Raw genomic sequence first — 26,946 nt, 5'->3', positions numbered from 1 at the left:
GAATAGTTTTATTCCACAAGAGCTGCTCTTTTCAGATCTCACTATCAAATGAATGCAGCTTTACTTCCTAGACATTCACCTACAACTGTAACCTCCTCTGTGTCTAGAAAACACTGAACTGGGCTGCTTTGAATTTTCTGGGCTGAAAATGGCTAAACTGTCTTCAGATCCTGACTGACAGCATTATACAGTCTAGGTACAGGTTGAGTTTTCCTTTTTTGTAATTCTTGTGATTGGAACTTTTTTGGATTTGGGTGTGGGTTTTTTTGGATTTTGAAATATCTGCATTTCTACATGCATATATAATGAGATATCTTGGATATGAGACCCAAACACAAAATGTGTGTTTTATATACACTTTCTACACATAGTTAGAAGGTAATTTGTTCCTGAGTTTGTGTGCATTGAAACACCAGAAAGCAAGGGTGTTACTGTCTCAGCTAGTCCATGTGGACAATTTTGCATTTTGGAGAACTTCCCATTTCAGAATTCCTGATAAGTGGTGATAATTCCCTCACTTGTCGAACTCTCTACCCAGTGACATTAGATTGGCCCCCCTCCCTCTTATCCTTTAAAATGAAACTCAAAACCTGGTTATGGGTCCAAGCATTCGAACAGTAGAGGCAGCAATTTAGAATAAGACCCAGTTTGTGTGAATGACAATGGACTGATCTGGACTATGATTTCAAACCTGCATGATTTAAACAATGCTTTAGTAATTTTAAAGCATTAATGAATTGTTTTAATTGTTTTTATCATTGATTACTGTTGTTGGCATTGAATGAATGCCTGCTGTGAATCTGCCCCGAGTCCCCCTCTGGGAGTGAGAAGAACAGGATGCAAATATGCGGAATACATAAATAAATAAATAAGGGATGCTCAACCTGTAGCAGCATTTCTGAATCACAAATCCTGAAGCTCTTGAAGTTTCTTTGAAATCAAAATAATGCACCACTCAGTTTTTGTACTAAACCAGCTACTATTTATTAGACAATCCACTTTAATACCTCTTCTCATAGGAGCTCCCAGTGGCACAGTGGGTTAAACCCCTGTGCCAGCAGGACTGAAGACCGACAGGTCACAGGTTTGAATCCGGGGAGAGGCGGATGAGCTCCCTCTATCAACTCCAGCTCCTCATGCAAGAAACAAGTAAGCATCCTTTCATGAGAGTGCCTGCATTATTGGAATATGGCTGGTACAATTTTTCTCAGTTGAGTTCACTTGATTTCCTGGTGCATCACCTGCCCATATTGCCTAGCAGTGTATTCTATGGGCTCCCTCAGGAATCTGTCTACTCTCCTGTGTTATTTAACATCTATATGAAGTCTGCTGAGTGAGGACATTGGGGAATTTGGAGCGAGGTGCCATCAGTATGCCACTGACATTCAATTCTGTTTCTAATTTACATCTCAATTAGATGAAGCAATGGAAGTGCTAAGCTGGTGTCAAAGAACAGCAATTGACTGGGAAAGTGCCAATCAACTGAATCTCAGTCACAAAAAGATAAGAGTTGGTATTGGAAGTGGCAACATTGTATCTTTCTGTTGATAAAATGGCCCCATTGTCTCTTGGTTCACATCTAAAATGAGCTCAATTTCTTATCCATCGTGATTCTGTCAACTGTAGCATGCAAAAAAAAAATCCCTAGTTTCTGTGGGCTGCACTAGACTGCCCAACAACCAAGATAACCTTTGGTGAATCTCCTCCAGTTACTTCTGAGTCTTACTAGATTATTTGGGAAGGGGGAGGGGGCGAGGAGCTGAGTGCAACAATTTCCTCTGTTTCTTTCTTGGAATATGGAAAATGTTCAGTGACTTAAAAATAGGCAAATGCTCCTTCAATAGTCCCAAACAACATAACACATTTGCAGTATAGATCTTCATTTATTTATTGTTTTCTCTTGATATATAAGCTGCTATGGTTGTAATTAAAATATGAGGTCGCATCTGGAAAATATCTGCATGATTTCCATTGCAGTGTAACATACGTAGTTTTACAAAATGAAGGTTTGATTCTGTAGGGTTCCTTAATTACTTTTTGCCACACGTATATTCCTTTCCCCCGCACTAAAAATCTAAGGAGGACTGCACATATTTTTAAAGTTAATATGGTGGGCCCCAACTCATACGAACTGTGAACCAATGGTTATCACATCAAGCTTTGGGTTGAAATACAACCTCTGTGACCTGGTAATTGAATAAAGAACTCCAAAGAGGCAAATAAAAATAAAGATAAAGATTTTGTATAAAATGAGATGAAAAATAAAATAAATATAGATATGTATCTTTTATCTGTATATAAAGCTCTTGTTTTCAACATATTGTGCTTAAAGTTTCTTTTAAAATAAAACTATGTACCTTGAGTTCCATCTTCTGGAATGCAAAAGCCTATACTCCTGTGCAAACAAAACATACAAGCTCGGATACCCTCATCATAAAAAAGTTGACTCAAGAGATTCATTTGTTAAGCAGCATTCCGCAGACTTTTTCCTTTGCTCCTGAAAGCAGGCTAGGTTCTGCTCTGAGTCTCTGAAGGTGTGAGAACTGCAGGTATATGGAGTTGTACTGTCTTGTTTTACATTCTGTAAACTGCTGGGTAACCATGGCTGATCATTTCCAGTGTCATTAAACAATGGTGTCGACGTGATCCAGGTCAACAAGCTGAAGTCTGATTGGCCCAATCTTGAGCTCCACTGGATTGTTTCATCTACTAAAGTTGGTTCAAGCTCTGAAGTGTCTTTGGAAAAACCCATTGTTGTTTTCTCTTGCTTATCAGCCACTGAAAGATCCCCATTCTCCTCATATAAGTGAGCACCAAGAGGAGGGGCAGGAATATTTAAATCTATTTTAGGTTCTGACTTTGGCAGTGGTGGAGATAGTTCATTTCCATGTTGAGATACATCTGTAAGAGAGTTTTGGTTGCAGGCTTTTTGAGAGTTGTTAGCAATGCAACATGAGCTTTGTGGAGAATAATGAGCAGAAGGGTATTTATGAGGATCAGTCTCCTTTTTGGTGTTCCATCTGTGTACAAGCTGATTGAGAGTGTCTGGGGGCATCCTTGACAACTGGCGCCCAAGCTGAAGCTGGGTTGGGAATAGTGTCCCTTGAAGAGTTCTGTATAGAAATCTGATAAGGAAAGGAATAAAGGATAGATAAGGCAATGTACTGTAATAATAATGGTGCCAATTTCTTTTAAAACATGAATAGTATATTAGGGTTAATTTGTTAGACTACCATCGGAGGAAATGTTGCATGTTTCTGGGATGTGGAGACAATGGCTGAAATCTACTGATAGTGCTGGTTACAACACCAGCACTGGGTATACTCTAGTTGCACCGAAACTATTGAATTAAACCTCCGGACCTACCTCCCCTTCCCTGAAGCATCCACAGTATCTCTTAATAACAACAAACACCACTGCTACCCCACCAAGAAAGAATAGTGCAGATTCAATGTATTTTTAAAATGGTTAACTGAGCAGAAAATTGGATTGTTCTTCTATTATAAATATTAAATAGAACATCAATATTGTTGATTAATGAATTTCAAATTTTCACAGATCAGATTTAGGAAGCTTATGTCTAACTGTTTGCATTTACATCCCAATTCATCAGGATCTTGACTGTATGGAGATTGGATGTACAGACATGACCTCTAACCCTCCCTAGTTTCCATACTACATGAGTGGCTGCCTAGGGCTATGAAAATATATATGTAGAATTTTTATTGTTACCTAAGTTCATAGCTTTTCAGTTTTTCAAAGAAAATCTGCCAACAAATGTGTTTTCTTCTGATTTGATACTCATTTCATATATTTGTTATGGCCAATAGCTAAAGAATAAAACCATTGATACATTTGAGACTGTCCGCTTGATGATATCGCTTGATTATCACAGCATATGTATACGCCTACAGTTTAACTAAATATTTCCAAGAACTATTAGAAAGGAATGAAAGTTGTAAAGTCTATAATACTTTACCTGGGAAGCAAAGCCACAGGGGGTGTTATGAGACAAGTCAGGTAAAACATAGGCTCTCCCATCAGCTTTTCCATGATCCAGTATGGATTGGATGGAGGATAACATATTGGGCACGATGCATTGTAAAGGAGAGCCACAATGAAGAATAAAACAATACTGAAGACACATGATGACAAATGAAGCCACGTCTGAAAGAAACATACTTAGCATGAATGTAGAATACTGATATCTACAAAGAATGCAAGAAACATGGACTAGGTTTTTATCAGAGTTTGGAAAAGGTCACTGTTGAGATTATAATCCGGCAAAGTGCTATATTCATCTTTCCACCAATGTGAGGAAGTGTTTGCTGTACAGATGGGAGAAATGTAAGGATACAAAATCTAGATTAGATGTAAAGGGCTTTTCTAGCTCCCGCTGAAGGGATTCTTCAGTCAGACCAAAACCCACTGAATGAATAAAATACCAAATCCATCAAACATTCCCCAGGTGAGGAAACTCCTGCTAACACATTACTAAAGCAAGTGTGGGAAATAAAATATTATTATCTGAACAAATAGTTATTCAGGTCTGTTATGAGTATGCCACTTGGGCTAGTGCCACCAGCACCTATTAGATAGCATCTGTGTAATCAACTGCAGAAAGATTTGCCAATATTGTTCAGCTCAATTCTAAATGGGTTTAATAATTATGGATATCTTTGGAGAACGGTTGGAAAATAAATATTCCTCCCCCTGAGTTCTAAACTGATGACACCATTATTATTTTAAACTTTAATCTACTGCAATGTGCATTAAATAACAACGAAGTTTCTGGGTTGAAAGTTGTATCCTCCCCATACACTGAAAATATAATATAGGCCAGGAGGATAGCAAGCTGAGGAAGTATCAAAAACCTTTTCAAAGACTACAGTCTGATTAGGTTGGGGATTTCACTAGTGCTTGGTCAGACAAGATCAGCATTATTATTTCCTCAATATTTATCTTAAAAATCCCCTCTAGGTATATATGTTTTCCTCTGTCTGAGCATTTTTTAGGACTTGAACAGACTCACATTACAGACACACAGAATGCATGGGAAGAACACTGTTTTACATTGTGAACTGTATAACCCCTAATCCACCAGATGCTAAGAGCTAGATTAATTTGTGTTCTGTGCTGGTTAATTATGAAGTTTGACAGGATCTCTACATAAATCTTTCATTCATTTGCTAGCATGATTTTGAATTCTGACCTCTACTTCTTTTGTCCTTTCCTTTCCTTTTTCCCTTGGACTAAAATGTCTCTGATGGCTCTGCAATCAACTTGTCCAGCATCAGTGCATTTCCACAAACCATACATTGAAATAGGCTGTCCTGAGCAGCAAAACTGATCACATCCCCTAACATTATGTGGTTTACTTAATCTATGGCTAAATAAAGGAATAGCAAAGACAAGTAACACCCCATGAGAAAAGGAGCTTACACGTGGAAAGGCTGCAATTTTCCATTAAATTCAGTTGTTGTATTGTCGAAATTCAGTTGTTCATCTCATTTATAGGAAAAACCACTAAAATGGGATTTATGATATTGAGGGGATGTTGGAGATGTAGTGAAAGTTTCTTTCTCGTCACCTCTTGTCTTGGGGAAGAAGCAATTTGCATAAAAAAGCTCCAAAAGTGAGATAATATTTTATAGGTATTGGTGGATAATCCACATGAGCCATTAATCTGTTTTAAGTTATCTTCTTAGCCCTGAGGTGAGCAGCATCACAGACAGAGGCTCTGGTCATCATTTTACCCCCTATATGAAAGTGGCCTCTGCTATAAACTGAAGAACTCCAGATTAAATGCCCTTCCATGAATTATAAATCACCTTTAGTGAAGTGCAAATATTGGGAATCTCCTTAAATTAAGGAAAGTTGTGTCCTTCTCGCCTATATTTATTAGCATTTGATTGGACAATTTAAGAGCCAGCTGGTTAGCTGGAGAAGAGTGCCTCCCTCCTCCTTTTTCTTTGATGTTGAAAGAGCAACTCATCTCATTTGAGTATCAGAGAAGGGCAAGGCCAGTTAGCTTCGAGTTAAAAAGGAGATAAATTAGTTGCAACAAGTGAATAATTTAAAACATCTGCTGCCAGAAAGTAAAACTTTATTATCTATGTAAGAACAAGCAATATTAACAGCAACTAATTTATGTTCATTTTTTAAGAAAGGATGTAAATAACTCCTTGTAGTATTGCTTCTGCTGCCCCAAAATGTTACAGCTACAGGTCCTGGAAATGGTATTAAAATTTAAAAAACAACTTTTTCAAAAAGTAGAATCAAGCAGGATCTTAAAAATATAATATCTGAAGCAAAAACCCCTTTGACAGCTGTAAAACAAACTACAGAAAACAAGAACAAGATTTAGCAAACCAGATTGATTAAGGACAGGCTGTGTCCTATACAACATCACAGGGAAGATGTTGAAGCTCTTCAGTTTATCAAAAGAAATAGACAAACCCTGTAAAAGAAGGAAATTTGCATAGAGGAAGCCTGTGTGGATCATTTGATACTACATTTTAATGGGAGAAGCATGTTAAAATTAAATGAACATATAAAGTGTTTATCTTAAAGCTGGCTTGACTTATAAGAAAAACACTAAAACCGGACTGGGATAAACAACTGAAGAATTCTGGAACAATTAAAGTAAACCAATGACTTTTTTTGTGGAGGGAGGTGGCTTGATGAAATAAGTAGAAAAAAAATGTTTGAATACAATACGATCAAGCTAGATTAAAAGTCAAAATGGCAGAATAATTTCAGATAGATATGATTAATTTAAATTAAGGAGTAAAAGTGGTGAGATATTAAGGTAATAATCTAAAGATGAATGATCTGAATTCCAGTCAAATGGACAAATTGTTAATACGCATGTTACTTATAGTTGTGTATTAATTTTAAATATAGAGGTTTATATTTAGCAGATGCTGAAATGCAATTAATGAGAACAAGAGGTATATTCAATAGTTTCATAGTTGCCTTTGCTTGAGGAAGGGAAAAGTCTGTTGTGTTTTGAACTTTTTCATCTTCTTCCTTTCGTGATTTTATTCTATGTTGGTAGAGATTGTAGAGATGGAAGAATGAGGGGTTAGGACATTGGGGGGTGGTGGTCTTGTTTTACTTTTTTCTGTTAGTTGAAAAGTGGAGAAGTGGACTGATCTGCATATTTTTGTTGCAGTGTGGGTGCCATCTCATATGATCTGGTCTAGTTGCCTAGTACAGTAATTTGTATAGTAATATTGGATGGAAGTTTCCAGGATCCATAATCTAGACCCTACCCAGCCATAAAAATGAATTTCCTTCAGCCTGACCTACCATACAGGATAGTTGTGATGATAAGTTAGGAAGACGACGGCCTCATTATCTCTGAGGATGCTTGCCATATATGCAGGCGAAACGTCAGGAGAGAATGCCTCTAGAACATGGCCATATAGCCCGAAAAAACCTACAACAACCCAGACACACATGTCTCAATCCTACTTTTAGTCGCATTCAAGAGTTGATTTAATGCGACTAGTCTTGTTGAAACTCATCAACAGGATTTTAGCAGCATTCCACCTTTAACTCACTACATGACCATAAGTTAAAAATAATGTTTACACACAGAAATCTCTCAGAAACTAAAATTTTAATTTTGTCTGGTGGCACAGGGGTAAATCAAGTAAGGGAAGGGACGAAATAAAATGAGTGCACATGCATGAAGAAAACACTCCATCCCATGGGATTAAAGAAAGTTATTTTTGCAAAGTCAGTATTTTTAGTTAACTATTTTGGAAGTAAAGTTGAGTAAGAAATAGGTTATGTGATATATTTCTCAAAGCTGGCACACCTGATGGAACCATCTCATACAGCTGAACAGACAGAACTTATAGGTATAATGATGGGAACAGAAACTATATGTAATGAAACTGGGAGGGCAAAAGTGAATCCTGGAATGCAAGCCAACTGGTGGATAAGCCAGCCTAGTGGGGCTTAAAATGAAGTCAACTTCTTATGTGTTATTTCTGAGTTTCACAGAAATACGTTCAAGGTCATGATGAAATCCACAGCTGCATCAGGAAGCTGATATCTTCTTTTTCTGATAAGTGCTGAAAGTATTTGCAAATTGTGTGTTTGACTAAACAGAATGATTGCAATTCAAAGATACTGGGCCAACTTCTACACCATGTTTATGTAAGCAACTTACCCATGTTTTGGTTTCAATGGCCAAATGCAGTATAATGGTGAAGAGAGCTATGGTGGTGATAGGGGTTCCCCATGAAAATATATCCACATCTGAATCATAATATATCTGAAAACAGTAAATGAAAATTAAGAAAATTAGTCTTTTGGAACATCAAACTCTCAAATTTATTATTAATATTATATTTATTTATACCCCTCTTTATCTCCCCAAAGGGGAGTCAAAGCAGCTTGACATAAAGCATTAGTATACAGTTTAAAATATACAAATATGCAATTAGTATACAGTTTAAAATATACAAATATGCAATCAAATATGCAACAGAATTAAAAATAATCAGCACTAAAAAAATCATAGTTAAGAACCATCAAAACATATTCAAAGTTAAATTTATGAGATTATCCAATACACTACCTATGTTTTTTAAATAAAATACCCTGGTGGATGAGAACATAATTTTGGTGCCACAGTACAATTTAGAAAAGTTACATTTGGGGCTATAGTTCCTACAACCTCCTAACCAACAAGGCTTGTGGTCAAATTGGCTAGTTTATTCTTGTAGTTTCCAAATTCTATGCAACAATATTCTCCACCAGTATAAGTCTGACAGGGACTGAGATTTCAGTCCCTATTTGTTCCAAAAGTTTCCCAGAATGATGTTCCTGACCACCTGCAGCCATACTGTTGCCACTTTTAAACTTTGTACTAGCTTCAGAGACCCATGTGGTATCTGGTGGTTTGACCAGGACTCTGGAAAACTGGAACATCTGAATGCATGTCCTAACATCAATATTTCTGCTTGGATACCCTTCCAGATATACATTAAACTAAATTGTTAGTCCACTGCCATTTGACCCTCGTTAATGTGACATTGATCAGCTCTGTTCTTTGTCTTTTCTTTTTTGTTTTAGTACCATAAAACCAAGAAACATATCTACAAAAGTATAGTCTTGCCTATGCAATATTTACCAGGTCTGGTAAACCCTTTCTTCCTGATTAGAGAACAAAAGAAGAGTGTGTTAATTCTGAACCTAAAACTTACAAAGTAAGGGATGAAGAAGCAAGCCAGGCTTTGGTATAGAGCATCAATCATGTTCATCCAAAACATATGTGGTTGGTATTCCTGCAATAGAGAACCAGATATCAAGAATGTAGGTTTTGATGAACCATTTCAGAATACAATTCTATAAAAAGATGCAGAGTAACTTGTGGGGATTTTAGATTCAATGGTCTCTGAGCACAGGGTAAAATATGGGGGCTTGAGGCTTGTAAAGCTGATCTAACAAGTAAGCTTTGATAATGATCAAATTCTTCCCTAGTTCATGAAGTTGAATCCCAGTCTGGAAAAAAAAACAACTCTTATTTTACTCCACTGTATCAAATCATTCCAATGTGGTCCACCACTGTCCTCCAACCCCCTCTTTCCTAATTCACCAAAATGTATCTACACATATACTCATAAGCACTTCACAGACCCAGACCCTTCTCTTTTATATCTCCACAAAGAGCAAACGGGTCCAATGTATTTTTCAACTCTCCCCCTCTCTTCCAGCTAGGGTCATTCCTTTTGACACAAGTAAAGATATGGAGTTCTGGGAGAGCTCAAAGTAAGGTAACATGAGTAGGGAGGCATTTGGGAAGACTAGAGGAGTGGGTAGATGGTCGGGAGTGGGTGTCAGAGGGGTCACCAAAGATCATCAGAAAACACAGTATTTTCTGTTGGTTCTGTGTGGGAAGTTTGGCCTAATTCTATCCTTGGTGGGGTTCAGAATGCTCTTTGTAGGTGAATTATAAATCCCAGCAACTACAACTCCCAACTGTCAAGGGCTATTTTCCCCAAACTCCATCAGTGTTCACATTTGGGCATATTGAGCATTCATGCTAAGTTTGGTCTAGATCCATCATTATTTGAGCCCACAGTGCTCTCTGGATGTAGGTGAACTACAACTCCAAAACATAAGGTCAATGCTCACCAAACCCTACCAGCATTTTCTGTTGGACATAGGAGATCTGTGTGCTAAGTTTCATTCAATTCCATCATTGGTGGAGTTTAGAATGCTCTTTGATTGTAGGTTAACTATAAATCCCAGCAACAAAAACTCCCAAATCACAAAATCAATTCCCTCCCAACCTTAGCAGTATTCACATTTGGGCATATCGGATATTTGTGCCAAATTCAGTCCAGTGAATGAAAATATATACTGCATATCAGATACTTACATTACAATTCATAACAGTAGCAAAATTACAGTTATGAAGTAGCAACAAAAATAATTTTGTGGTTGGCGGTCACCACAACACGAGAAACTGTATTAAGGGGTTGTGGTATTAGGAAGGTTGAGAAACACTGTGCTAGTCAATCAGTTTCAAACCTACATGCAGGACGAGAAAAGACACAGTAAAGCTGATTTTTTACCTCCATGTTCTGGCCACTTGTGTAGAGCTGGGGCACAGCAATTAATACACTAGCAGGTACATCTTTATCGAGCACTCCAACAACCAGTTGGGGAAGAGAGGAGAATAGCAAATTAAAGAAGATTAGGTACCATTGATCAATCATGGATGACCCAGAAAATCCGCAGTAAAACTGGTACCAGAAAAGAAGGGCGACAAACATCTTTGAAAAAGAAATAAAAGAGCAACATGTTAACAACAGGCAGCAGTAAGATCTACAAGCACCACTTTATTCTGTAAGACATCTCCCTTTTCAGACACATTATTACTTTTTTGCTGTGCTTGAAAAGTTACTTTTAAGAAGAATGAATACCACGACATGCTGAAACCATCTATAACTGAACAGAATGGGGTCCCAAAATATCAATTCCCCATTGCTCCATTATGGATGGCTCTGCTTCATGACATTCATTCTTCTTAAAAGTAACTGGTTTCCAGAAAATAGGCACAAATTCAGTTCTGTGGCTTTCTCTGAACAAAAGGATTCAATTGTACAAGGTGTTACTTATACAAAGGGAGAGAAAGGAAACTATATGCCTTCCCCAGCCCATTTGTAACATGATTTATCTGCAGGTGGGTGCCTCAGGGATTTAAATGGAGAAGGGCACAGCAGCAAGGCAGAAAATGATATATATTGATGAGTACAGAATGGCTGCATTTGTAGCAAAATACCAGAAGCTGAAACATTTCCCATTTCCATCCTGACCAGCCACATATGAGCATTGAGCAATAGAAGTTAATTCACAGGTAAGGAACTATATAGCAACACTCTCTGAAAAAGGAGGTCTTAAGCTGACACCCACTCCACACCGAACTGACCTGGCAAAATTGGATCACCAAGTCATAAAGTCACCTCAGGCACTGGAAATCAAAATTGTAAATTCAGAAAAATTGAGACAACATTTCCTATTGAACCTTTGTAGCAATAACAAAGGCTGCTTGCAATCTATCCCATGCACATATATTAAGGAATAAACGACAGTGAACACCCACAGGACCTTCCTAAATACAGATTGGGATTACCTTCTTCATAAATACAGTAAGTGCCATTTTAGTCTCCTTCAAAAAGGAGTTCCAGAATCTAAGGTCAGCCACCAAGAAGGCCTCCTCTTATGTTCTCATCAAGAGTGCCTATGATTGTACTGGGAAAATACTCTCTCCTAATGATTGCAGAGCCTGGGCAGGGAGATATTATCCTCCAGATAGAAGCCTGGAAATGTGCTGTGTGATTCTACCTCTGTAGTATGAGGAACGTCCAAAAAGTAAGTTTCCCTGTGCTAGGATAAACCAAACCATGGATCGTACTGAGTGCTATCACATGACACAGGTCATGGCCCCATCCCACTGATGGCTGAAGTGGTGAAGAAGTGTCACAAGATGCTTCTTCACCAACCACAGTAATTGAATTGAGTTTTTGAACAGCTGTTTTGGCCTTTTCCCCCAACTGTGCACGTTGCTACAGTTTCCCCTATCTCATGGAGACAGGGTGTCAACACACCTTGCCCCAATGTACCATTTGATGGGAGAAGGAGGGAGGGGGCACGGGTCACCACGAGGCACCCCACATACCTTCCATTTCGATTACCAGTGAAACTGACCAAAAGAGAAGGGAGGGGAATCAATATGATGAGATCCCTTGTCATCAGTGCAAAAGCTGCAGACACCTAGGTGAGTTTTGAGGTTTGGGAAGAACTGGAAGTCACTAGGGGCTAGGTTGGGAGAGTACAGAGGATGCCCAAATATTTTTCATCTAAACTTCTGCAGGAGGTCCTGCGTCTGATGTGAAGTGTGAGGTCTTACATTCTCATGCAACAACAGAACCTTTCGAGTCAACATCCCTTCCTTTTGTTATTTATCACCATACAAAGCTTTCCCAAGAACTCATAATATCTGGTTGCATTGATCGTGGTCCCATGTTCAAGGTAACTGACAAGGATAACATCCTAGGCCTCCCAGAAAACAGTGACCATCAGTTTTGCTGTGACTTTCGCTTTCTTTGGTGCACCCTCCCCCTTTTGGTTACCAAACCATACTCTGACATTTGGTTTTTGGATTGCTATGGTGAAATGGCAAAGTGGTATACACAAGGTATACAAAAATTGTTACCACATTTTCAGGAATGCCTGGAGAAACTTGGAGACTTTGTTGAGAAATGAAGGAACATTGTAGAGTGAAAATAAATGTTGTTTGTAATTTTTCAATCATTGTTGAAAATGTTTTGTAGCATAGGGAAACATACTTTTTGGATACCCCTTGTATATATTGTCTTGTATGCCACGTCTCACAACATATGATTTCAACATGTTTGCTAAATCATTGGTAATTACTGGACACTTCTGCAAAAACAATTCAGTGAGTACATCTACTAGAAAGTCCTATGTTTCCATTTTCGCGATGTTGCTCACATGCACACAAGCAATATTTAGACTTGTTTTGTCATATTATAGTACCACACTCATCTAACTGTTCTCCCTAGAGTAATTCTATTCGCTCCTGAAACACTACTGCAGTGGAAGTGGTCTGAACATTTCTGCCCCAGGAATTCTTAAGAAAGAAAATCTGCAATTCAAACTAGAATGCCTCTTTGAAAGATCAACGAGGGTCTTCAGAACAAATCAATTTATAAGGCTTTATGTTTAATTTAAAGATAGCCTCTGAGCAAAATAAATCAGAAATAGCTGAATGGGACAGAGGTGTGTTCTTCCAGTCCAAATTTATCCAGACTAAAATAGTGTATGCTTCCTGGCAATTCAATTGTATTGTTTTTATTCAGCTGAAGAGCAGACTAATATGGTGCTCACAGTATTTTGGCAGTCAAAATGGAAGAGTATCAGCACTTTTTAATCACCTCGGATATTGTTACAGACATTTTCCTGCAAAAGTATGTCCTATCACGCATTTATGAGAATACAGAAGTGAGTGAAAAAATCTTGTATTTGGATTGATTCATGGATTATTTTCTTCATAAAATTTAATCAAAATTTACATACATATTCCTCATTACATCCCTCATTTTGCCTCCTGGATGGCTCTTGGGATCTCTCATCCTCCTCCCCTCTCCTGGTTCAATTCCATGCAGTTCCAAACTGGCCTCATTTACAAGTTGGGAATTGTGCAAGGCTGGCAGGTTCACCAGCTTTAGCCTGACAGAAGGGTGTGGTTTCCAAATGGCCTTATTCATGTTGACTGCCTCTCTGAAGTACTACACCTGTGCTGTTGTTGAGCATATTACATTTGAGGCAAATCCATTTTTTGTAATGGATTTTGTAAAATTGTAATGGATTTTGTAAAATTGATGTGTGTATTACATTTGCTGGTGCATTACACTAGAGTAAATATGGGTAATTAATAACCAACCAAATTTAAATGCTAGAAAATAATAAGCTTCAGAAATATACAGTCATATCAATAATAAGGAAAAAGTGAAAACAATTAAATAAAACCCATATTTAAGACCAATATACTTTTTTAAAAATGCTGTCTGCCTGATCATGTGGCTGTCCTGATGCATTTTTAGGCTTTGGTATCTAAACCTGGAATATATAATAACTTATCCCAGGTTGATCTCCCTCGTGTATGTCACAGGATTGACTCTATTCTATGCCATCATTTTGTTTTGTTTTTTAATATAATAATTGAACTGACAGTATTAAAATTACAATAAGAACTACAAATATTAGAAAGAAAAAAAAAGATAAAAACTAAAACACTTTAAAATAAAATTTAAAGAATACAATAGAAAAAGGACAAAAGAGAAAAGAAAAAGAGAAAAATGTGACTTTTCATGTCTCTCTTACCCAAGATTCTACATAAATGCCTCATTTGATAACTTATCGAATTTACACATACTGATTCTTCAGCACATGATTCCTGACACAGAGCAGGGTCTACATTTTCATTAATACCATATGCATTTCCACAAGTGCTGCATTTTTTAAAAAAGCTGTTAAAATAAGCAATGTGAAAGTACAGCAGATTGGTATAAAACTGAACTTCTGAAATGAGGGGTTCTGAAATGTAGAATGATTCATTATCAAAATCAAAGTGAAAATCACTTCTGGGCAGAATAAATAAGTAAAAGGGATTCATCAATACAATTTAAATACAACAACAACATACTAACCGCATTTTTGTAGAAGAAATACAGGACCATGTTGGCAAGCCGAGAGTAGCACCAATGACCATGTACAAGCAAAAGTTTCTCCAAATGCCGGAACTTTGGTATTGCAAAGTCACTTGCCATCACAGCCTTCAAACCAATAAAATTAGCAATTATTTCTTGCTCAAAATTTATTTTAATTACAGAAATTGCACACATTTTAATGGAATCACATATATTACATAGATATATAATACTGGATAGGTCCCATTGAGTTTATAAAGAGAAAGAATACCACTAACACTGCCTACCAATACGATTCACAAAGTAAAGTTTTATTCTTCCCTGTCATTACCTGGTACCTCATCATTAGATGATATCAATTGGTGACTTGTGTCTGTCTGCACTGCAAAATACTACAGCTGATGTCAAAAGTTAAAGATATCAAATGATGAGCAATCCTGGACAATTATTTTCAGATGCTTTCCGTCTATTTCAGTAGAAACTCTGGGTGAATAGGAAGAGATGATACCCAGGTTTTAAAAGCAGTTTAGTGTAAGTTCTTTGTGATCTGCACTATAGTGTTTTGATTTATACATGAGTGTTTAATGATCTCTGGGGACATGTGTGCACTTACCTGAGTAATCCAGTTTAAACCATGGCCAACTGAGCTGAGGGTGCATCAATTGCTGCATCATCACTAAACAGGCCCCTGCCAGAGGTTTCCTATCAGTCACGTTGGTCACATAACTAGGTGACCAGGTGTGACACAATGGGTTAAACCCATTGTATCCAAAATGCAGCACTTTTCAGGATTTTATAATGCTGTTCAAAACCCAAAAGCGAAAGTGTTGGAAATATACATTTTTTTGGAGGGCACTATGCAAAACTGCATTCTATTATAAAAAAATAACTCACTTGCAAAAACTGGGTACAAAATGCCTCTACTGGGGAAAAGCTGTACAAAAATGCCAATACATTTTTATGCAGGCTTTAACTGTATCCACAAATTTCTTGTTTCCATGTTTTGCTTGCCAATGCTAGCAAAAATGAACTCAGAGTTGCGAAGCTACAAAGTGGGGAAGGAGAAAAAAAAATGACTCTCTTGACGATGGCATCTGACATTCCAGCAATGATCTCTGTACACCTCTGACCATTGTCTCCCACTAAAGAAGCAACAGTCACTGAGCAATTAGCCAGCAATCTTTCTCACCAAAAGAAGGCACGGACGAGTGGCTAGCCAAAACAATGCATTTAATTTCCTGTATATAAACATTAGTAGGCTGCCCATCACAATTTCTGTTTCTCTAGCCCAAGCAATTTTTCTATAATGGGATGGAAAGGAAACAGGTTTACTTCTGCATTTCCACAAAATTACTTGAGTGCATTTTCCCCCAATGGGTCTATTTTTGATCAGAGTGAAAGGAGGAGAAAACTATTTGAATGCAAACTGACAGATTCAATTTTCTTCCTCATTTTATGGAAGCAACAGTGTGTAGCATGAACCACTCCTTAATTCCCATTCATAAAGGAATCCTTATAAAAGGCAAGATGCTTTTTGGTGGTGAAGTCAATATTTAGTGGGACATTGAAAAGGATAACTTCCATTCATCATTTATAGGATTCTGTCATTTGCAGCATCGAGGCATGAAGAAGTTCTCTCGTGATAGTTGAAGGAGAGGGTCATCCAAGATAAATTGTCCATGAGCTCTTGCTTCCAAGTGTGAATAATTAATGGATGGACAATAATAATGTAAAATAAATTAACCAAGTGTATTTAAGAGCAGACAGATGAATCCATGTTTACATGACCAAAATAAACTGGACTGACTGCTAAGGTGCCATGGGGACTCCTCATGATGCACAGCTGGATTCATAGCAGAACCATAGCAGACCTCAATCCATGTCTACAGAACAGAGACTTTTTTGGAACCTCCAGAAGTGATCTCAGATTTTTGAAGGTGTGGACAACTAAACTGGGCTGGATCCAGACCGATCCACTGTCCACATATCCAACAGCCCCACTTGCCAACAACGAGCCGTTTTTGAAAGGCCTGCTGGTGATGCTGCAGTTCTGATGATATCATTTCTGGTGCTGAGCCATTTCACCAGAAAAGCAATGTCATAAGCAAGTCTCTGGGAATGAGCTGCTTGTTGGTAGTGATGCAGTGGTGGCAGCCCCAACGTACTCTCATTGGAGCAGCTCCAGAGCCTTTACACCGTATTTATCCAGTAGCGTAGATGTGCCCTGAGTGCACAGTATTTTTTGTGTATACATCAGAAAGTAAATTATGAATATGACAAACACTTTTGCAAGTGTACCAATTAAATTAAGGAAACCAGGTTTTTTTAGGAAGCTGAAATCATTCATTGTTCTTAGAAGTATGTATGCTCTTAATATAGTTTGGTTTGTCACAATAGAATAGGGCACTAAGGTCAAGGTTCTCACTTTTGACACTTTTGTTTTATTGTTCTATGCCATTTTATGACCTTGAGACTGAACCAGGGAAAGGTTACTACTTATACACAACAGCATTCTCAAACCTTCTTAAAAATCATTTCCAAAAGCCTTTCTGGAAATGAAGCCTTAACCTGCTGCTTAAATTGTATCAGAGAAAGAGCCATCTGAGCTTTCCTAAGAAGGGAGGAGATCCAAAGTACATGAACAGCCACAGAGAAGTCCTTCTCCTGGATTTCCATCAGCTATGCCTGTGAAGGCAGTGGGATAGAAAGCAGTCTCTTCCTTGAAGTCCTTAGAGCTCAGGCAGATGTTCATGGGAAGATAAGGTCCTTCAAATATTACTCCACACTGGTAATTTTAGTATGCCTGTAAACCATCACAGGCTGGAGCACATCTGAACTTGGGCGTTAAGACACAGTAGAAAGATGCTACTAGTAATCTTTCAAATTATAGCTGCTTGGATATACTCTTATTAGCACACTCAGAAAAAAATATTCCAAGCTCAGAAACAATACTTTTTGTCCTTTGTTAGACAAGATCAGCAGCTTGGAAGAAGAAGTCAGACATAGCAAAACACCTGATGAACCAACCTGGACACAGCATATTATCTGAGAACACAGAAATCTCTCCTTTGCTGTGGACCGACCACCATCTGATCAGGTTTAGACTCGTTGCAACTTCTAACCTATCCCCAGGTTTCAGCGGTGACCAGGGGAGCATTTGCACAGCTTAGGCTCGTGCGCCAGCTGCGCCCGTACCTTGGGAAGTCTGACTTGGCCACGGTGGTACACGCTCTGGTCACATCCCGCCTTGACTACTGCAACGCTCTCTACGTGGGGCTGCCCTTGAAGACGGCCCGGAAGCTTCAGCTAGTCCAGTGCGCGGCAGCCATGTTGCTAACAGGAGCAGGACGCAGGGAGCATACAACGCCCTTGTTGTTCCAGCTCCACTGGCTGCCGATTTGCTACCGGGCCCAATTTAAGGTGCTGGTGCTATCCTACAAAGCCCTAAACGGTTCCGGCCCAAAGTACCTTGCGGACCGCATCTCGGCCTATGAGCCCACGAGGACCTTGAGATCATCTGGGGAGGCCCTTCTCTCGATCCCGCCTGCCTCACAGGCACGTCTGGCGGGGACGAGAGATAGGGCCTTCTCGGTGGTGGCCCCCCGGCTATGGAACTCCCTCCCTGCTGACATCAGACAGGCGCCCTCCCTTATGGCCTTTCGTAAGGGCCTGAAGACATGGCTTTTCGAGATGGCATTCAACTGAGTGCTATGTTACTGGAAATGACAACTGGAATGGATTACGACTACGAGATTGATTATGATTCCACGATAAGACGGAGCAGATTATTTTAGTGTAATTAGATGTTGTGTATTAGTGATATGTTAGTTTTGTTGTCTTGGCTCATTGTAAATTGTCTTTTATGTGTTGTACACCGCCACGAGTCGCCCTAGGGCTGAGAGCGGCGGTTAATAAATGCAGAAAATAAATAAATAAATGCAGAAATAACCTCCGCAGGGGTGGTGGACCCATTAAGATGGTCCGCCCCAGGAGGCTTATGGATCCAGAAGGACTCCTGATGGCTCTTGGGGATGTTTCCGCTGCCTTGGATGGTGATTCTGTCGATGCCCTGGTCGCTCACTGGAATAGGGAGCTGACTAGGGCAATAGACACGATTGCTCCGGAGCGGCCTCTCTTAAGTCGCCAAGCGAAACCTGCCCCTTGGTTCAACGAGGAGTTGGTGGAACTAAAGCGAACCAAGAGATGGCTAGAGAGCGTGTGGAGGAAAAAGCCCAGCGAGCCAAACTGAACACGTCTACGCCTTTACCTAAGGGCATATGGCGCGGCAATAGAGGCCGCACAAAATGCTTTCTACTCGGCCAATATTGTGTCCGCAAGGAACCGTCCGGCAGAGCTGTTCCGAGTAGTCAGAGGGTTGTTGAATCCCACCTCGAGTGGGTCCCCTGACGACTCGGCAGCGCACTGTGAAGCATTTGCTCAGTTCTTTGCGGACAAAGTCACTTTGATCCGCGCGGGCTTTGACACCACATTAACTGCAGTCTCTGAGGATGTAACTCAAGCATCTGCTTGTCCAGTTTTGTTGGATTCGTTTCAATCTGTTCAACTCGACAAGGTCATCAGGGTTCTGGGAGAGGCAAGACCTACCACATGCATCCTAGACCCCTGCCCTTCCTGGCTGGTAAAAGAAGCCAGAGGGGGTTTGGCAGAGTGGGTAAAGGTGGTGGTTAATGCCTCCCTTTGGGAAGGCAAGATTCCAGCCAGCTTAAAACAAGCTGTCATCAAACCGCTGTTGAAAAAACCATCACTAGACCCCACTCAATTCGTCAACTTTTGGCCAGTCTCCAATCTCCCCTACTTGGGCAAAGTCGTGCAACGTGTGGTGGCCTCGCAACTCCAGGAATTCCTGGTGGACACGGACTATCTAGATCTGTCACTGTCTGGCTTTAGGCCGGGACATGGTACTGAGACAGCCTTGGTCGCCTTAGTAGATCTGCGCCGGGAACTGTTGGTTCTGCTGGACCTCTCTTCGGCCTTCAATACCGTCGACCACGGTATCCTTCTGGGACGCCTTGCGGGAATGGGTTTTGGGGGTACTGCCTTGCAGTGGCTCCGGTCCTTTCTCGAGGGTCGCTCCCAGAAGGTGTCACTAGGGGACTCCTGCTCGACTCCTCGGCCATTGCACTGTGGAGTCCCGCAGGGCTCAATACTGTCCCCTATGTTGTTTAACATATACATGAAGCTGTTGGGAGAGATCATCCGGAGTTTTGGGGTGCGATGTCATCTGTACGCAGATGATGTCCAACTCTATCACTCATTTCCACCTACCACTAAGGAGGCTGTTCAGGTCATGAACCAGTGCTTGGCCGCTGTCTCGGACTGGATGAGGGACAACAGATTGAAACTAAATCCAGACAAGACAGAGGTACTCTTGGTCAGTCGTAAGACCGAACAGGGTACAGGGTTACAGCCTGTGCTGGACGGGGTCACACTCCACCTGAAAGCTCAGGTACGCAGTCTGGGAGTTCTCCTGGATTCATCGCTGAGCCTGGAACCCCAGGTCTCAGTGGTGGCCAGGGGAGCATTCGCACAATTAAAACTTGTGCGCCAGCTGCGTCCGTACCTTGGGAGGGCTGACTTGGCCACGGTAGTACACGCTTTGGTTACATCCCACTTAGACTACTGCAACGCTCTCTACGTGGGGTTGCCTTTGAAGACTGCCCGGAAGCTGCAGCAAGTCCAACGCACGGCAGCCAGATTATTAATGGGGGCTGGGTACAGGGAGCACACCATTACGCTGTTACGCCAGCTCCACTGGCTGCCAATTAGCTTCCGAGCACAATTCAAAGTGCTGGTGTTGACCTATAAAGCCCTAAACGACTCCGACCCTGTTTACCTCTCCGAACGTATTCTCCCCTATGAACCGTCAAGATTATTAAGATCATCTGGAGAGGCCCTGCTCTCGGTCCCACCGGCCTCGCAAGCGCGCCTGGTGGGGACGAGGGACAGGGTCTTCTCGGTGGTGGCCCCGTGACTCTGGAACTCTCTCCCTCTGGAGGCCAGAAACGCCCCATCCATCCTAACATTTAGGAAACGGGTGAAGAAGTGGCTGTGGAGTCAGGCCTTCGATGAATGAGACAACACGATAGGATCCTGGATGGAAGTTGATGATATGATATTTTAATGAGTGTATATGTTTTTTATGGCTGGAAACCGGGCTGAGTCCCTCAATGAGGTTGAGAAGCTTAGTATAGAAAACTGTGAAATAAATAAATAATAAATAAATAAATGCTGGGCTACTCTAACAACTGCCATGTCAGACTAAACAGAGAAGCCTTTGAAATCCACAAGCATGTTATTTTTCTATATTTAGTGCAGGTTAAACTTCACTTATCTGGAATTTTGAAATCCAAAATAGGAAATTGTCCATCTGAGTGGCTAAGATAACTTTGTTTTTTGATGGTTTTGATTTGTTCATATATAAAATTATTTAAAAAATAATTCATAAAATTATCTTCAGATTATTCACATAAGATGTAAATAAAATATAATTTTGTATTTTGACGCAGGTCCCATATATTAACTATTCATTGTATATGTGTATATGAATACAAGTATTCCAAATCCCCCCCTCCCCAAATCCGAAACCAAAACACATGTGATCCCAAGCATTTGGATAGGGATCTCCAAACCTTTTAATAACTGGGTATATTGCTTTACTTTTATTTATTTATTTATTTATTTATTTGATGCACTTATTAACCGCCATTCTCAGCCCTTATGGGCGACTCATGGCGGTGTACAGTACACATAAAAAGACAGTTACAAGGCCAGTATCAACAACATATAACTATACGACAAATACAAACTACATAAAAATCCGCTTCGTCTCTTAGTAGAATCATAGCCAGTCTCATCTTCCTTATACCATTCCAGTTCTCATTACCGTAATGTTGTTGCTTAGCACTTAATTAAATGCCCTCTCGAACAGCCAGGTCTTAAGGCTTTTTCGAAAGGACATGAGGGAGGGCGCCTGTCTGATGTGTGCTGGGAGAGTGTTCCACAGCCGGGTGGCCACCACCGAGAAGGCCCTATCTCTCGTCCCCGCCAGGCGTGCCTGTGAGGCAGGCGGGATCGAGAGAAGGGCCTCCCCAGATGATCTCAAGGTCCTCGTGGGCTCGTAGGCCAAGATGCGGTCAGAAAGGTATTTTGGGCCGGAACCGTTTAGGGCTTTGTAGGCCAAGACCAGCACCTTGAATTGGGTCCGGTAGCAAATCGGCAGCCAGTGGAGCTGGGACAACAAGGGCGTTGTGTGCTCCCTGCTACCCGCTCCAGTTAGTAACATGGCTGCCGCCCGCTGAACCAGCTGAAGCTTCCGGGCCGTCTTCAAGGGCAGCCCCACGTAGAGAGCGTTGCAGTAATCCAGGCGGGATGTGACAAGAGTGTGTACCACCGTGGCCAAGTCAGACTTCCCGAGATACGGGCGCAGCTGGCGCACGAGCCTAAGCTGTGCAAATGCTCCCCTGGTCACCGCTGAAACCTGGGGATCCAGGCTCAATGATGAGTCCAGGGTCACACCCAAGCTGCGAACCTGCGCCTTCAAGGGGAGTGCGACCCCATCCAGCACAGGCTGTAACCCTATATCCCGTTCGGCCTTGCGACTGACCAGGAGTACCTCTGTCTTGTCTGGATTTAGTTTCAGTTTGTTCGCCCTCATCCAGACCATAACAGCGGCCAGGCACCGGTTCAGGACCTCGACAGCCTCCTTAGTAGCAGGTGGGAAGGAGTGACAGAGTTGGACATCATCTGCGTACAGATGACACCGCACCCCGAAACTCCGGATGATCTCACCCAGCGGCATCATGTAGATGTTAAACAGCATGGGGGACAGTATGGAACCCTGTGGCACCCCACAAGTCAATGGTTGTGGTGCGGAACAGGAGTCCCCCAATGACACCTTCTGGGTGCGACCCTCCAGAAATGACCGGAGCCACTGCAAAGCAATGCCCCCAAGACCCATTTCCGCAAGGCGCCCCAGAAGGATACCGTGGTCGACGGTATCGAAGGCCGCTGAGAGGTCCAGGAGCACCAACAGGGACACACTCCCCCTGTCTAGCTCCCGGCGCAGATCATCCACTAAGGCGACCAAGACCGTCTCGGTACCATGCCCCGGTCTGAAACCAGACTGTGCCGGATCCAGATAATCCGTGTCTCTCAAGAATACCTGGAGTTGTGAGGCCACCACGCTTTCCATGACTTTGCCCAAGAAGGGGAGATTGGAAACAGGCCGAAAGTTGTCCAATTTAGTGGGGTCCAGTGATGGCTTCTTCAACAGCGGCTTTATAATAGCCTGTTTTAGGCTCGCTGGAATCTTGCCTTCCCGAAGGGAGGCGTTCACCACCACTGTTACCCACTCGGCCAATCCCCCTCTGGCCTCTCTCAGAAGCCAGGATGGGCAGGGGTCTAGGATGGACGTGGTGGGCCTCATTCCTCCAAGTATCTTGTCCACATCCTCGGGTTTCACAAACTGAAAAGAATCCAACAAAGTAGGACAAGCAGGTGCTCTCGTTAAATCCACAGAGTCTGCATCTAACGCGGCGTCCAGCCCAGAACGGATCAAGGCGACTTTGTCTGCGAAGAACCGAGCAAATGCTTCACAGCACGCGACCGAATTGTCAGGGCTCCCACCTGCAGAGGCGGGAGTTAAAAGACCTCTGACAATCCGAAACAGCTCCGCCGGACGGTTCTTTGCAGACGCAATAGTGGCCGCAAAGAAGGTTTTCTTTGCGGTCTTTATTGCCACGGCATATGCCCTAAGAAAGGACACAAACCGTGCTCGGTTTGACTCGCTCGGTTCCGAACGCCACACGCTCTCTAGTTCCCTCTTCCTTCGCTTCATAGCTGCCAGCTCCTCAGTAAACCAAGGGGCTGGTTTAGCTCGGCTACTTGAGAGGGGACGTTCCGGAGCAATCATGTCAATAGCCCTGGTCATCTCCCCATTCCAGAGAGCCACCAAAGCTTCGACATGGTCACCTACCGAGGTGGCGGGGAAATCCCCAAGAGCCGTCAGGAAGCCATTCGGATCCATCAGTCTCCTGGGGCGGACCATCTTAATGGGTCCTCCACCTTTGCAGAGGTTAGGGGGCGCAGTGAGCCTAAATCTGATCAGGAAGTGGTCGGTCCATGGCAACGGAGAGATGGACAACTCCTCCACACCGCCACCCTGTTCTCATCCCTGGCAGAAAACCAAATCCAATGTGTGTCCAGCACAGTGGGTGGGGCCAGATATTTGTTGGGACAGCCCCATGGTTTCCATGGCAGACATGAAGTCCTGAGCCGCGCCTGTGAGGGTCGTCTCGGCATGGACGTTGAAGTCTCCCAGCACAAGAAGCCGTTGAGACTTCAATGCCAGGCTCGAGACCACCCCCGCTAGCTCAGGTAGGGAGACTGTAGTGCAGCGAGGTGGACGGTACACTACTAGGATCCCTATACTGTCCCGGTCACCCACCCTCAGGTAGACGCTTTCAAAATTTGCGGTCTGCGGGATGGGGCACCTGGTCAGATGGATGGAATCCCTGTAGACCACTGCGACCCCGCCTCCCCGCCCTCCGGATCTAGGTTGGTGCTGCACGGAGAAACCTGGAGGACAAAGCTGGGTCAGATTTACTCCTCCAGCTTCATCCAACCAGGTCTCCGTGATGCACGCCAGATCTGCCCTTTCGTCCAGGATTAAGTCCTGGATCCAGGTCGTTTTTCCGTTGACAGATCTGGCGTTCAACAGCACCACCTTCAGACCGGAGGGTCCGCTCACCTGGTTACACCAATTTACCTTAGGAGACCGATTTGGAATTTTGATTATAGATAAATGTTCCGAATTTGGCCGAATTTGAGGTCTCCTTTTCCCGCATCTCCTCCTTCCCACCACGACCTCTATGGGGGCCCCTCGGCTAGTGGAACACCTCTCCTCCTCCATGCCGCTATTCCTGGCTAGGGTCTTAATCACACTTTCACCAGCTGTTTGGGGTGTTGGCCAATTGTGCTGGCCTTCTTCATCCCCCCTCCTCCCCTCATTGTTTCCCACAGGCTCCAGCCCACTACCTCCCCTGCCCCTTCCACCAGTTAATAGTAACAGAGACAGTAAGCATAGGAGGGTGGAGGACCACATGGATAGAAATAACACTTCGGTAGATGAAGGATACCGGAGGCAAGCGTTTGCCGCGAAATAGGATGGTCCTTGAATACTAGAGTCTTAAAGTGCAGAGTGCAAAGAAAATTCCGCGGCTACCGAGTAGTTCTTAAGGTGCAAGGTTTTTAAAGTGCAACAAGATATTAAAGTGCAACAGCCTCAACAGAAAAATATTTAGCCCTCTATACTACTGAAGTGCGGCAGGAGGAGTTGGGAGGGATAAAGTGCAACAGTTGTTAAAGTGCAACAGTTGGCTACGCAACAGGCGCCACTAAGCGCTATATTATGGTCTTATTACGACATTAGCAGCAGAGGTAGGACGGACTATACCGTGCAGTGTTCGCAAAATGTACACAATGGTCAAGAGACTGGCAGTTAGTAAAGTGCTATGACTCAGATGTAAATAGATGACGTTGATGTAAATAAGCGGATGGACCTCCGGAGGTAATAAATAGGTGGCGACTCAGTGATGGCGGCTGATGACAATCCTGTAGCAGCAGTTGTGTCAAAAGTTCCAGCCAGTCAGGAGATGGACTAGTAGCCCTGTCGATGTTCTTTGATGACAGATCGCAGCTGGAATGGAAGATGTTCAGGCTCTGCCGGTTCTCTCAGGTAGCCAGTTCTCTCAGGCAGCAAAAACTCCAGTTAGGCCGCTTCTAGGGCCTCAGACAGATGTAAAAATATGGAGGTGGTGTTACTTAGAGGCACAGAGGTGACGTCATCCAAAGGTGTCGTCGTCCAGGATGTGCTGCGGAGCCCAGCTGGTCACTTCCAGGACCTCCGCCGAGGATGGAAGCGCGGAGGTAGCGCCCCTTAGAGGCGTGGAGGGGAAGTCGCCCCGCCGGGTGTGCGTGGAGACCAACCAGGCCGCCCCTAGAGCCCCCAGCGGGAGCGGGAAAGGAGTGGAAGAGCCGGGCGCACAGGCAGCCCCAGCCGAGCGCGGAAGGATCGCGACTGAGGCCGCGCGGATGAATCCCACGTGGCCACCGCAGCGCCGCCGGGGAGCATGCCGGGCAGAAGATGGAGCTGTTATATAGATGTCACACCTGTCTTGCTTGCCTCACACAAGGTGTCTCAACAGATGCAGTCAGAGCTGAAAGGAGGTTAGGCCTCTTTCAATTTTTGTAGCAGTATATTTTATTAAAAGAAAAATAATGTTTGGCAGTGGTTGGACTGGATGGCCCTTGTCTCTTCCAAACCTATGTATCTACTCAATTCTATTTTAAAAATAAAAACTATCTCTTATTTAAATGTGTATATAGAACATGTCAAATCTGACCATAGCTGTGAGAAATCCAGAAAAGCTCCACTAAACAATTTTTACAGAGCCTGCCTGGTCAACCTTAAGGCAGCTTGCAAGAACATTTGAAATTTTCAGCAGCTGTCAAGGAGCAATTTCTTGCAGCAAACAGGGAAAGAAAAATGCAAACAGACGTATGGAAAACATACAAACCCAGCTCTATCCTGGGGTTGCTTTTCAGCAAGCATATGTTACCTGCATGCCTTCTGGACCTGAGATCCCCACACCGACATCAGCAACTTGGATCATACTGACATCATTTGCTCCGTCACCTAGTAACAACCAGAGAAGATGTTGTTTACTAACAGTTGAGGAAGAGATTACTAATGACAAAGGGAATGTAGAAGAAGAGACAAAGGGATGGAGATATTAAGCTTTGTCAAACAATCGCGTCAAAGCCTAATGTTTACTTAGATGAGATTATATTCCACTCTATTATTATTTGAGGACAATTTTGGTTAGCATACATCTATCCATCAAAATAAGTATAAAACACACATTCTTCGCAGCAAATTTGACATCCATGAGTGTGAATTCTTGGAAACACCTCTCTTGTTAGTATTAATATTTCACTAGGAATATTAAAAAGGGACTAAAACCAGGAAAGTGTTTTTATCTAAATATATACCATGTGATAAGAAATGTGGCACTGCATATGAAATCCTGAAATCGCAGCTTGTATTTTAAAGAGAGAACAGATTTCTAGGCCTCTTTACTTTCTTCAGTTTTACATGAGCTAGTTT

At 42.2% G+C, this 26,946-nt stretch overlaps 1 protein-coding gene across 1 annotated transcript in view; it reads right to left on the bottom strand.

The window, feature by feature from the left end:
- Positions 1-1,863: 1,863 nt before the first annotated feature.
- ATP10A (ATPase phospholipid transporting 10A (putative)) overlaps positions 1,864-26,946 on the bottom strand; it is a 172,479-nt gene continuing 147,396 nt past the window's right edge. The window contains exons 15-21 of the mRNA XM_067466820.1: positions 26,399-26,475; positions 14,760-14,885; positions 10,599-10,799; positions 9,225-9,305; positions 8,186-8,290; positions 3,980-4,167; positions 1,864-3,125 (exon numbers count right to left, since the gene is read on the bottom strand). Coding sequence (XP_067322921.1) covers positions 2,432-3,125; positions 3,980-4,167; positions 8,186-8,290; positions 9,225-9,305; positions 10,599-10,799; positions 14,760-14,885; positions 26,399-26,475 — 1,472 coding nt within the window. The 3' untranslated portion in view covers positions 1,864-2,431. The remainder of the gene's footprint in view (positions 3,126-3,979; positions 4,168-8,185; positions 8,291-9,224; positions 9,306-10,598; positions 10,800-14,759; positions 14,886-26,398; positions 26,476-26,946) is intronic.

This window comes from Anolis sagrei, chromosome 3, assembly GCF_037176765.1.
Source record: "Anolis sagrei isolate rAnoSag1 chromosome 3, rAnoSag1.mat, whole genome shotgun sequence".
NCBI lineage: Eukaryota > Metazoa > Chordata > Lepidosauria > Squamata > Dactyloidae > Anolis > Anolis sagrei.
This window is presented reverse-complemented; position numbering and strand designations above follow the sequence as displayed.